At 33.4% G+C, this 13,101-nt stretch overlaps 1 protein-coding gene across 6 annotated transcripts in view; it reads right to left on the bottom strand.

Annotated features, from left to right (window-relative positions):
• Positions 1-13,101, bottom strand: part of CSNK1G3 (casein kinase 1 gamma 3) — a 104,638-nt gene that overhangs the window by 64,471 nt on the left and 27,066 nt on the right. For all 6 annotated transcript variants that reach the window (XM_063085314.1, XM_063085316.1, XM_063085317.1 and 3 more), the window contains exons 2-3: positions 10,470-10,890; positions 3,734-3,774 (exon numbers count right to left, since the gene is read on the bottom strand). In XM_063085314.1, the coding sequence (XP_062941384.1) occupies positions 3,734-3,774; positions 10,470-10,647 (219 nt within the window). In that variant the 5' untranslated portion in view covers positions 10,648-10,890. The remainder of the gene's footprint in view (positions 1-3,733; positions 3,775-10,469; positions 10,891-13,101) is intronic.

The raw sequence follows: 13,101 nt of genomic DNA, 5'->3' as shown, positions 1-13,101 counted from the left end.
AAACAAGTCAGGCACAGAAAGAGAAATACCACATGTTCTCACTTATTGGTGGGAGCTAAAAATTAATATATAAATTCACACACACACACACACACACACACACACACACACATACACACAAAATACAAACCGGGGGGGGGGGGGAGAAGATATAACAACCACAATTACTTGAAGTTGATACAACAAGCAAACAGAAAGGACATTGTTGGGGGGGGAGGCCGGAGGGAGGGAGGTTTTGGTGATGGGGAGCAATAATCAGCCACAATGTATATCGACAAAAGAAAATTTAAAAAATAAAAATAAATGAGGCAAAAAAAAAAAAATTATACAGAATGCATAATAAAGGAAGATAAAATGGAAAATATAGAAGAAAGGATTAGAAACCTGAACAATACAGTGAGAAGGTCTAATATACATTTGATAATAGTCTCAGGAGGAGAAGAGAAAGAAAAGTGAGCAGAGGCAATCACTGAAGAATAATTGTTATAAATAGTCAAGAACTGACAAAGATAACATCCACAGATTCAAGAGGAATATGAATCCCAAACAGGATATCCAAAAAGAAATTCATACCAAGATACATCACAATGAAGCTATGACCAAAAACAAAGACTTCAGGTAAGTAACTATCAAAATCCCACTGGAAAACTTATAAAGATCATTCTAAGAGGAAACAATCAGCTTAGAACTTGAGAGGCAGGCTAATACAGTAGTTAAGAGCACAGATAATGAAAACTAAATTGTACTGGGTTTGAATCATGAATCCACTACTTAACTAGCTGTGTGACTTTCAGCAAGTTAGATAACCCTTCTGTACTTTTTAGTTCCGTCATCTATAAAATAGGGTTAAACCCTTATTTTTCTCATAGTATATATAAAGTACTTAAAACAATGCATTACACATAGTGCTATATTACCTATAATTCTTCAGTTAACTATCTAAAAGTACATAACCTTAAGATGCCCAATTTATCCAATCACAAGATGCCCACTTATCCAATCACAAGTAAAATTAAATATATAACTTGGGCCAACCCCATGGCTCACTCGGGAGAGTGCGGCACTGGGAGTGCCGAGGCCGCGGGTTCGGATCCTATATAGGGATGGCCAGTGCGCTCACTGGCTGAGCGCGGTGCGGACGACACCAAGCCAAGGGTTACTATCCCCTTACCGGTCACAAAAAAATAAAAATAAAAAATAAATATATAACTTATCCAATCATTAATACCCCACAGGTAAAAACAGAGACCCAAATTTCACTTAGTTGAGTCATTTCAACTTGATTCCAGTACTTTACTAGCAGTAAAATTTTATTATAGCACCATATAACAAAAGTCACCTTACCACAGGATGACATTTTCATTATTCACGGACAACCAGTTATTACATAAGTACAAACAACAAGATATGAGGGTGGTGACTGAGATCAAATTAACAAATCATCCTGAAACAAACTATTAATCTGAACCAGGGTAACATTAGATAAACATAAAAATCTTTATAAGAGATAACAGAGTTGAAAGTAGTCACTAAAATCTGCTCTCTGAACACTACGTTATCGAATAATGCCTTTACTTGCACCAAAGTACAAAAATCAGAGAGCACTTAATGTATATAAACACAACATTTTCAAGTGATTACTTTTATGGCAAGTTCTGAACAATACTATGTTATATGTTGCAAACAGATTCAATAGATACAAACAAAAAATATATAAGGAAATAGTGAACTAAGTAACAAATTATGGTCCAAAAATGTATGTAAAAATGTTTCTGTCCTTATATTTTCGGATGAATTCAAGGAGAACATGACTATATACCACACTTGAACTTCAAAATACTAGAGACACAGACATAAAAGTATTTCCAGTTTCCTGCCAAAACACCAAATAACCATAATTGTTATATGGAGTGCTGATCATTGTGCTTTTGAAAAGGACAAATCAGAGCAGAGGAAGAATGCTCAAAAAAAAAAAGGAGAAAAATAATTAAGGGGATAGTGATATGGCATAAGGATAAACTGAAAAATGTGATATGTGTATGTACATATAAGAAGGCTGAAAGATAACATAATAAATGTTTACTAAGGCATCAATAGTATTGACAGAGTAAACAAGCTCCAAATCTGAAAATAATAGGACCTAAGAGTCACCACTTAATGACTGAAACAGACGAGGCAAGGTCAGTCTACAGCAGTGGCTCCTGCTTTGACATAATGCTTTATTTGCCTTAACATTCCAGATAAGTATCATTCCACGCAGGACAGGTTCCTATCAGTGGAGCTGCTTACAACAGGCTGCTGCCTCAATGACACAGAATATGAGCATCGCCACATTTCTATCCTTCCACATCACCCCTGCTCCCAATGCTATACAATGTCTAGGTTTAAGACCACTGGCCAAGACTATGGAAAAAGGAAGAATTCCAAAGACATAAAAGTCAGCAATGCCCATCCAAAGACTGTCCAGTCCCTGCATCCTGAGCTTCCCTACTGTGCTTTACATACACTAGCTCCCCTTGTCCTGATTTCATGGTCACAGGGGATCCTGTAATTTTAACCTGACTTTCTATGTAGATCAGCCTATAGAAAGAAAACTTAATTTATACTGATTTGGGCATTCTAGACCTGTAATAGTAAAATGCCTTAATATAAGTTAGAAATTAACTCTGTTAAATATTCACATCTCTGAGAGCTTGACTGATTGTGTGAATTGGTTACTGTGATTGATTACTGTGAATCCACCTCTAAAAACAGTGACAATCTTGGTGAGATGACCTAAAGCCAAAGACTAGACCTTAAAACCATGGTGAACTCATCTATGTATATGCCAATCCAAAGCCAGATGTCAGCCAGCCAGTCTCTCCTGACTGCACCACAATCCTAGTGTATCTTTATTTCCTGTGAAAATGAACAGCATTTGTTCCAGTGAAATTTGGTCTATACTCACAAAGATACTTAAAATTAAGTAGTAGAGTTTTTCAATTTCATCTCAAAAGTTCTTCTATTTCCTCTCACTTGCCACTTCCTCTAATAGCTTCTTTTTTATTTATTAACTTCACATTACCCTAATAACAGAGGTTATATTGGCAGAGATACGGTTGACAAAGGCAGGCAAACTGAGAAAACCAAGCCATGCTAAGCCTCAGGGAAATCTGGATGACAAACAAGACAGAAAAGCTGTGCCAGAAAAAGGGATGTCATAAAAATAATTCCTAGATCCCAATTCTTCCAAAAGAGATCTCTGCCTTACAGCTTTTGTACTGGGCACATTTAGTTCTTCAGAATAGTCCCATGGGAGTTTGCTTGCCTGCTATCCCCCACCCACATCAAGCATTCTGAATCCGTGAAAGTCAAGCAATAGCCATATATATAATAACATATATATATGTATAGATAGATGAAATATCAATGGAAAAAAATTTAATTAAAAATGCTTCCCTGAATCAAAAATAGTGCCAAAATTCAAAAATTCAATTCTATAATGCTGACAAAGTAAACATTGAATTTTCATGGCATAGAAAACCACCAGCATCCTACACATTATCACATACTTGAAGAACATGATAATGTTAGAAGCTTAATAACAAAAGATCATTTATGCATATCATTTTTCCTTTTCAAATAAACCCCCAAGTTATAAATGATATAAAAACAAAAAATAATTAAAATATAACTTAATAATTAAAGAAGTAACAAGGACACAATTAAGGAAAAATAAGAAACATGAACTTACCAATTTAATTGCCACATATTCATTTGTGTATAAATTTTTCCCTTGAAAAAGAAAGAAAAAAATGTCAGATTCTACAGTAATTAATTTTTATAGGTATAATGTAAAACTGTACTCTGGAAAAAAATTTAAACAGTAAATTTAAACATAATCAATTCAATGATGTGCATATTTAGCATTCCACCTGGATTCAGAGTAGAAAGTGATACTAATAGTCAACTGACAAACATGGAAAGATTTTTATTTTGTTGGAATACAACTTAGAACGTAATCAATAGTCAAATGCATACTAAATAAATTTCAACACCAGAAATCCAATGTAAAAGCAGGAATACAAAATTCTGCTCCCAATCACCATATAATTTTAAAACTTTCACTATTATAGAATATAATCCTCTTATTTAATCTAGTAAAGTTATCAAATACATGGAAAAAATCTGGAGTATATTAAAAATAAAATAAGAAAATTATTATTCAATAACTGGCTCTGAAAAACTAGTTAACTACTTTGAGGGAGAAAAGGTTTATTAGCAACTCATCTTATGACCAAATTAATTCCAAATATTTTAAGAGTTAAATATAAGCTACAAAAAACAAAAATTATCATCCCAATATATGGAGGTCTTTCTGACCATAAGAGGATATAGAGATCAGAAGGTTTTATAAAGATTTGATTGCATAAAATATTCTAAACTTCTGTATGTTGAAAAATCTACCATAGGCAAAGAAAGAGTAAATGACAAGCCAGAATAGAGATTTAATATCATTAACATGTAAATAATTCAAATGAATTACAGTAATCTTTGGCACTGGCAAATCAAAAATAATCTAGAAAATTCCAATGGGTCAGCATCTGTAGTGCAAGTAGAACACTATGGAGAATTTTGGAAGCAATAAGTATATAAAGACAATTTAGTACAGAAACTAATGTATATCTTTACAAGCACATTAAAAAGAATGAATAAAAAGAAATAGTACAACCCGTGATTTCTGAATTTTCAATATTTTTCAATTAGAATGTATTACCTTTGCAGTGAGGAAACAGAACAATGCCAGATTTTTTTTTTAACTGTAAAAGTAACTGGCCCTGGTCACACTGGCTGTTGAACACAAAATAGGCATGTGATTTTCCAGCATAATACCCTGAACCTCTTTTCATACAGCAACCAACGAATGGCAGTAAAACTTTCAAGTAAAATTTCAGCCTCAGATGTGTCACCACCATTGTACAGCAGTGTTGATTCATATAAATATTATAATACTTTTATAAATTTTGTCCTTATTGTATAAAAAAAAATAAATACAAACAGAAAAAAACATTCATACTAATGCTAAGCAGCTCTATTCAGGTACTCATGAAATCAATTTAATTTTTTTTAAAACTAGAGAATATTTCATATTTTTAGTCAATTGCTCAGCACTTAGATGTACCTTCGTATATGAGAGGTCTTCAAAAAATTCATGGAAAGATTCACCTGACCTTTTTTAATTGTAATTTTCCACGAACTTTTTGAAGTACACTTATACAGTTAAAAGCATGCATTATGTGTGAAAATTTAGATTTCCTCTAGGAAGTTTATAGTAAATAATTTCATGATACAATGAGGAACTCAATACTAAGGAACTGGTATCTAACAAACAATTCTGGTTTTAATTTTAAAGGTGAGATTTGTAGTTCCTCAAGACATCATCTTTTCATAATTATTTTGATATGATGTTTATTCACAAGTGTGCAGGAAAAGAAATTTACAGGACAAGGTAAAATACAAATCTTGGTTAAATACAGATCCCACAGAACCAAAATATACAAAATGCTTCTAAAAGTGTTGTTTTTGTTGACTTTTGTACGGTCCATGCATACCTTTTTGGTCACACCAGAAAGCATTAAATCCTAAAAGCATCATCTTTTTTTGAACATTATAGATTTTGTTGAACCTTGGGGGTCATGGTTATAAACATGAAGGTTAAACATTAATACAAATGCATTTTTGTCACCTAGCATAGCCATAGCCTCACATAGTTAGCTTTTAATCAATATTTGTTATACATATGCACAAATCATGCACAAAAGTATACATTTGTGTGTATGGTATGAGTGAGGTAGGGAGTATGAGTGTAGAGGGAAACTCATTAAAAGAAGGCTCCGAATAGACTGGTGCCAGTTAACTGATGTTTTAATTCAATTTCAAAAAACATTTCCAATAGAGTTTTCTGCCATGTTGAACATGAAAAGATAGCTTACAAATACTCTGGTACTGGTGGTGGTAGTTATTATAGAAAGCTATACTATTCAGAAACTATATATATGTTTATAGTAGGAACTACTAGTTATCCGCCAATACCCATTCTCCCCATTTTATAATAATGGAATGCCCAAATGGCAGTTCAGGTAGAGATTACATTTCCCAGCCTGTCTTTTCAACTTAGTGTGACAATGTGATTAAGTTCTGGACATGAGTGAACATGAAGTACGTCACTTCCCACTTCCAAGAAGGAATGTATGCATTCCTGGGCTTTTTTCTTCTTGCCGGCTGGGAGTCTGGCAACAAGTAGAGCAATCACCTTACAAACAGATTGAAGCCACATATTAAGGATGCTGCAGAGGCACCATGACAGCATTGGGTGCTCTCCCTCTGGTCTGTGTTATATGAAATAAAAATAAATTATTTTGCTTAAAACAACTATATTTTGGGATTTCTTTGTTATAGCATCATAGTCTATTCCTCAGTTATTATATTTTCCAGATAAGTTTTATAATAAGCTTCAGTTAGAAACAGTGGAAAATTAATAAACATAAAAATGATGAACCCACTCAAATTTGCACATTTATTTGATATATATTGTAAGGCTTGCAGAATTTTCAACAAAACAACTCTCAAATATAAACAATAAAATAAGAAGAGTTATGAGCTATATGGGGATAGGAACAGAAGAAACAAAAATATGTTATTGGAAACTTCTGGGGTATACTATACTTAATTATGTCCAAAGTTACAAGATCTTATTTCAGATACAGTAATTCATAAAGCAATATAGAAATACTTATTATGTATTCTTTTATGTGATGGTTGGTCAAGTGTAGCCACAAGAGGACACAGGAGAGGCTAAAGAAAACAAAGTTTATTATACTCATAAGTCCTAGAGAGTCATACTGCATGTCACGTACGGAGATACAGGGGAAGTACCAGGTTTTGGTTAGGTGGCAGAAGACAGGAGCAAGGGGACAGCTTATTTGTCAAGGCCTTTATTATAGTTTCTGAGAAAAAGGCAAGGCAGGGCAGGAAAAACAGTTTAGGATTGACTACTTAGAATATTTCAGTGACATTTGGGCTTTAGGGGTGGACTCTAGTTGCCTGGTACTTGACCTTTACATGATTAAGGCAGAGGAATATTGCCTCCTGGGTATATGGGCCAAACCGAGAACGTATGGCTATGCATTGGTTAGTTTCATCAAAGGCATGCTCCCAGCTGAGTCCTTTGCTGTCTCTCAAGAACTGACTAACCAAGGACTGGCCAGTTACTCAGTTGGTTAGAGCACAGTGTTATAACACCCAGGTCAAGGGTTCGGATTCCCATACTGGCCAGCCACAAAAATATATATATAAATAAATAAATTTTAAAAATAAGGAATTGGCTAACCCCAGGAGGGGCAGGCTCTCCCCAATCAGACAGGTTTCTTAAGATGTCTAAACATTATAATATATAGAAAAATAAAATATATATATAATACAATCCTACATTTTAGCTATGTTTGGTCTCATTCAGCGCCTGTCAAAAACATTCCTAGGGGTTTTGGTTGATTGTCTAAGCTAGAAATATATCTGTCAACATGCAGAATGCAAGCCTCCTTACCAAATACATCATCATTTTAAAATTTTTTTAAAAAATTTTAAAAGAATACAAAGATAATAACATACACATTTATTTAAATTTAATTTTAAATTATTTTAAAATTTTACCATTTTTTAAAAATCTCATGGACTTTTTTTTTTTTTTTTTTTAACTAATTACCTATATGAACTGTTTCAACAGTGGGTAATACTGTCTTTCTTTGGGGTATTGGGGCATGGGGGCATATTTTGAGTTGTGTAGGGTTGCAACTCCAATTTAATCCCCACGAGGTCTGAAGTTTTAAACTCCCTGGAATGTGTGGAACAGTCTTCTACAAAAAAAAAAAAAAGAACCATTCAGCCTAAGATGCCAATAGTACCTCTGTTGAAACCAGTTACCTATAACATGTGTATATCTTGTACTCTTTCTTATCCAATACTAACCACAAAAAATTTCAGTACTAGGAATCAAATGTTTAAGATCTATCAATGTGGTTTTAAAGAAAGTACTTTAAGAATCCAATGTTTAATATTAGCATTTATTTTTAACATTAACATTTTAAATGATGCTTATAATAACTTCTGAACAGAAACCATTTGACACCTTTAAAATAAGCAATAAAATGCCCCTTTAGTAGCCTATAAATAAGAAAGAATAAGATGATTAAATTCACTATACAAGAATAGAGCAGTCCCCTTTATCCACACTTTCACTTCCCGTAGTTTAAGGTACCCATATTACAGTATGATAAGAAATTTTGAGAGAGAGAGAGAGAGAGAGACAGAGAAAGGGACCATATTCACATAACTTTTATTACAATATATTGTTATAATTTTTATATTTTATTTTCAGTTATTGTTTTTATCTCTTACTATGCCTAATTTATAAATTAAACTTTATCATAGATATATATGTATTGGAAAAAACATAGTATATATAGTTTGGTACTATCCGAGGTTTCAGACATCCATTGGCGGTTTTGGAATGTATCCTCCATGGATAAGGAGGGACTATTGTATATATAATATATATTATAAATATACATAAAACACAGTTACATATATACAGATAATACATTTAAATAAATTAATACATGTAAATATACACACATGTATATATACACCAAACACCCATAGATAGAATAGATAAATAGACAGATGATAGAGAGATGCACTAAGAAGTCATCTTCCTATTTCTGCTTATTCATAGGCTGCAAAAGAAAGAAGTGTTTTACTGTTTTTTAGCTTATATAGTTTCAGTATATGGTACATATAGTTTCTCATATTGCCCTGGTTAACAAAATGGTCCACTAGATTTGTTCTGCATGAATACACAAACGCATATACACACATACATACATATATACATACACACACACATAGATGTGTATACATATGTATATGTGTGTGTACATATATATCGCCATTTCAAAATAAATTATATGAAACAAATTTTGACTAAAAATGGCCAAAGTACATGAAAGTATAGTGCTGGTCTTTTTACATTATCATTTCAATTTAATCCTTTCAATAATTTAGGAAGTAGAAATAATGCTATTACAAAATTGAGGAATTTGAGGCTCTACTGGGCAAGTGACTTATGTGTTCCATAATGGTAGGGATCGTTTTTATATTTTTCCAGTGTATTATCAGTGCCTAATCGTACCTGGTACATGATAGACATGGAATAAACACCGCAGGGATACTGTTCAAAGTCAGACAACAAGTAAATAATCTGGTTTCTCTAACTCCAAAATCTGAAACAGTTTAAAAATTTCAAAGTATATAAGTCAATATTCTTTTAAAAATAAAATGTAAAACATTCACCCTTTCAAATGTTTTGAGTCCCTGCTAAATAGAAAAGAGTCTGCCAGCCACATCATGTTACAGCTATGTACAATGTATGTCATTGCCTTTTACTGGCTTGCTTCATTCAAATATTTAATGTACAGTAACTATAAAAAACTAGTAAAATAAAGGAGTCACTACAAATTAGGGTGTTTTCCAAGATGAAAAGGAGAAGCAGCTGAGTAAACAGCCAATTGGATTTATTTCTAGCAGCAGGGTTGGATCTTGTGAAGCCTCATTTTTTTTCTCTTTTACTTTGAAAGTTCCCGTTCTTGGTGGTCCACCGACTGGAGCCCTCAAGGTACCTCAATACTGACTCGTATATAAACATGACACCTCCCACTTGTTTCTCTTCAGTGCAGACAGCACATCTCTACTGTGTACGAGGAGCTAAGAGAACTAGATTTTGATTCTGAGTTGGTCATTGAATTGCTGTGTGACATCAGTCAAGTAATTTTTCCTGAGTTTCAATTGCCTTAAATTTAGAATTAGGAGGTTTAATGAGATCAGTGTTTCCCAAACGTGTCTGATTATAATGACCTAAGTCAATACTGAGTCCCTTGTTGAAAATATAGATTTCTGAGCCCCACAACAGAAATACTTCGTAGAAATGGGGGAGAGGTGGAAAGGGTGAAGAGAAAAAAACTAAATTACCACAAATTACATTAATTTTATGCAATTTCAGTATATTAACTTGAATTTAAGCCATACATATGCTCCTAGAGTTTTTATTAAATACTTTCAAATCTGAAAAAGTAACCTAAATAACATTCCAGAAAACACACTGCAAAGGCTTTATGGCAACTATTTCAGCCTGCTAGGCCTTTTTAATTTACTTTCTTATTTTCTCATATTCTGGATGGTTAATCTCAAGAAAGTAGACATTCCTGTACTAGAGAATTCCTTACAAATGAAATACAAAGTAGGTAAGAAATTTCCAACATCTGTATTCTTTCAAATTATCACAATAATTAAACAATAAAGAGACAATCATTTTCAATAGAAAGTATATTCTTTTTAAAAATTCTTCTAACATAATGGAATAAACAAAATAGTCTTACCTAATCGTAATTCTCCAAAATTGCCACATCCAATTTTTTTTCCAACTCTAAAGTTAGGTCCAACCATTAAAACTCCAGATGATGAAGACCCAGTTCCTCGAGTATTGTGCCCTGATCGACCAGTAGGTCGTGCCATTCTATCATCTGATTTGTCCTTGTCTTTCTTTTTATTATCCATATCAAGTTTGCGGTACTCCACTTTGAATTCTTTAATCAAGACAAGCACACTGAAATAGGGTATTGTGAGAAGAGGTACATCACTAGGTAACTGCACCAGGTGGGCAATGTTAACATTCAAATTGCAGTAGGTAGTCAATTAACTGGAGCGTGTTCATCCCATTCGTAAAATTTTTCTCAGTTGTCTTTTCAGCAAAACATGTCTTCAAAATTCTTTTCAGTGATATTGAGCTGATATTGATAGCTAGAATATTAAGAAAAGAAAATTAGTCAACTAAGAACTTAAAAACATGTGTTTGGGAAATTAGATAACATAACACAAATTTAGGCAAAGAATTATTGATATTTGTTGATGTCCACTGAAATCAAACCACAGTAGACTCTTAAATTAACCATTACCGTTTATTTCTATACTTCAATACCAAAAAGATTGCAAAAGCAAAACACAAAAATCAGGGGTTCAATTATTTCTTAAAAATAACAAAAAGAACAAAACTGTCAGTGTTTCAGAAACCAACATACATTCACTAACCTAGACCTTACAACTTAAAAATCATCTCAATGTTTTTTAAAAAGTATGCAAAAAATTCCAAATCAATATGATTTTTCCATATAAAAGCAGAAAAAGACTACATTTTATAAATTAGTAAAATATCATAATCTTCCCCCTTTTCATATACTTAATAATGTTTGAAGTCTTTTCAAATATACATTCTCACTTGACCTTCATTTATTCAAATATTGATTACCCTTTAACTATATATGGGAATGGAGCCCAGAACTGATAATACAAAGAATATTCTTGCTACCCCTCAAGGAAAACAATTAATTCTTATGCAACATTTGAACTGGGCCTTATAATTTCACAAGGCTAAGAAATATTGACAGGTATAAACCTTATGAGGTAAAGAAGTTAGGTATTAAATTTTCTAATATACAGATAAAAACAGTAAAGCTCAAAAAAAATTTTCAAGGCTTCTGGAGGAGTCTGCCCCATTCATCTTCTCTAGGGATTTCAGCCATCAAACACACCTTAATTCTGTGGTAAATCTGCAACCTACATGATCCTCCTACTTCAGTTTGACCAATTTGAGTGGGCTCCTACTCTTTGCTGTTCAAGTGTTGACTTCAAAAGATAGGTCATTAATGAGCAAACTGAGATCAATATCAAAGACTTATTCCTATTTCTGAAATTAATTATATATAATGTAACCACAAGTGTTGAAACAAACAGTATTTTCTGATTAATTTTCAGCAACCCCTCCAAATACCCAATTAGTTTTAACACCCAGTCTATGAGGATTCTTGGGTTTTGTTTTGCCACACTCTGTTATCTGCAAATGAAACTGTGAGCTTCTATTTCCTACATGGAAAACTAAAGGAGACTTCTACTTCCAGCCATGATAGAATAACTGATACTGAACTTCCCCTCCTGTTGTAAACGACTATAAACTGGACAAACACACATAAAGCACCTGTTTTCAGGTATCAGATAATAGGCTGTACAGACTGGATCCCTAAGAAAAACACACAAAGTAATCCTACCTTCACCCAAGCTGTCTAGCTAGAAACAATTTTGTGATTACAGCACAAGGAGGTGAGGTTCAGGAAACACACTGTGATCACAGATCAAAGTTTGGGGCTGTTAAGCGAGCAGAATTTGAGAGACGTGGTACCACAAGTGAGGGAGTTATACGGTTAGAGGTAAGGTGGCAGTAGAGCAGAAGGCTAGGCTACAAGTATACAGGGGAATATTCTGAAACATCTAGCAGACAATGGCCACTACAAGGTTAAATGAAGAATGGAGATACTGGAGGTTGCAGAGTACTGAGTACTGACAGAGTTTAAAGTTCCTGTCCTGATCAGCTGGGCAACAAAACAACAGAGGAATAGTTAATCTATCAGATGGAGAGAACAAATCTATGGCTATTAGAGGGAGAAGGAGAGGGGGAAAAGGAGAGATTAGATGAGGGGCATAAAGAATAAGTATAATTTGCAACAATGAATATACTAATAAAAAAATTTTAATAAAAATAAAAAATAATAATAAAGTCCCTGTCCAGAGGAACCTCATTAATGACTTAGGCATTCAGATGAGACACCAGAAATACCAAGTCTCAAAAGTAAGGACCATACCCTAGAGTAGGGACTACTCTAGACTGACCCACTAAAGCTTAAAACAAAGCCCTTATAGGATAAAAAACAGTTCTGACTAAATCAACTGAATTCCAGAACAAAACTCAACATTCTCAAAAAGACAAAAAATCCAGACACTCAACAATGTTGAATTATCAGTCCACTGTACAATTAAAAATTACCAACCATGCAGAGAAGCAATAAATGTGATCCATAGCCAGAAAACAAAGTTGTCAAAGGAAACAGACCCTAAGATAACCTTGATGTTTGAATAAGAAGACAGGTCTTAAAAATTACTAAACAGCTGTTAGAGTCCTAT

The sequence above is a fragment of the Cynocephalus volans genome, chromosome 2, assembly GCF_027409185.1.
Source record: "Cynocephalus volans isolate mCynVol1 chromosome 2, mCynVol1.pri, whole genome shotgun sequence".
NCBI classification, from domain to species: Eukaryota; Metazoa; Chordata; class Mammalia; order Dermoptera; family Cynocephalidae; genus Cynocephalus; species Cynocephalus volans.
This window is presented reverse-complemented; position numbering and strand designations above follow the sequence as displayed.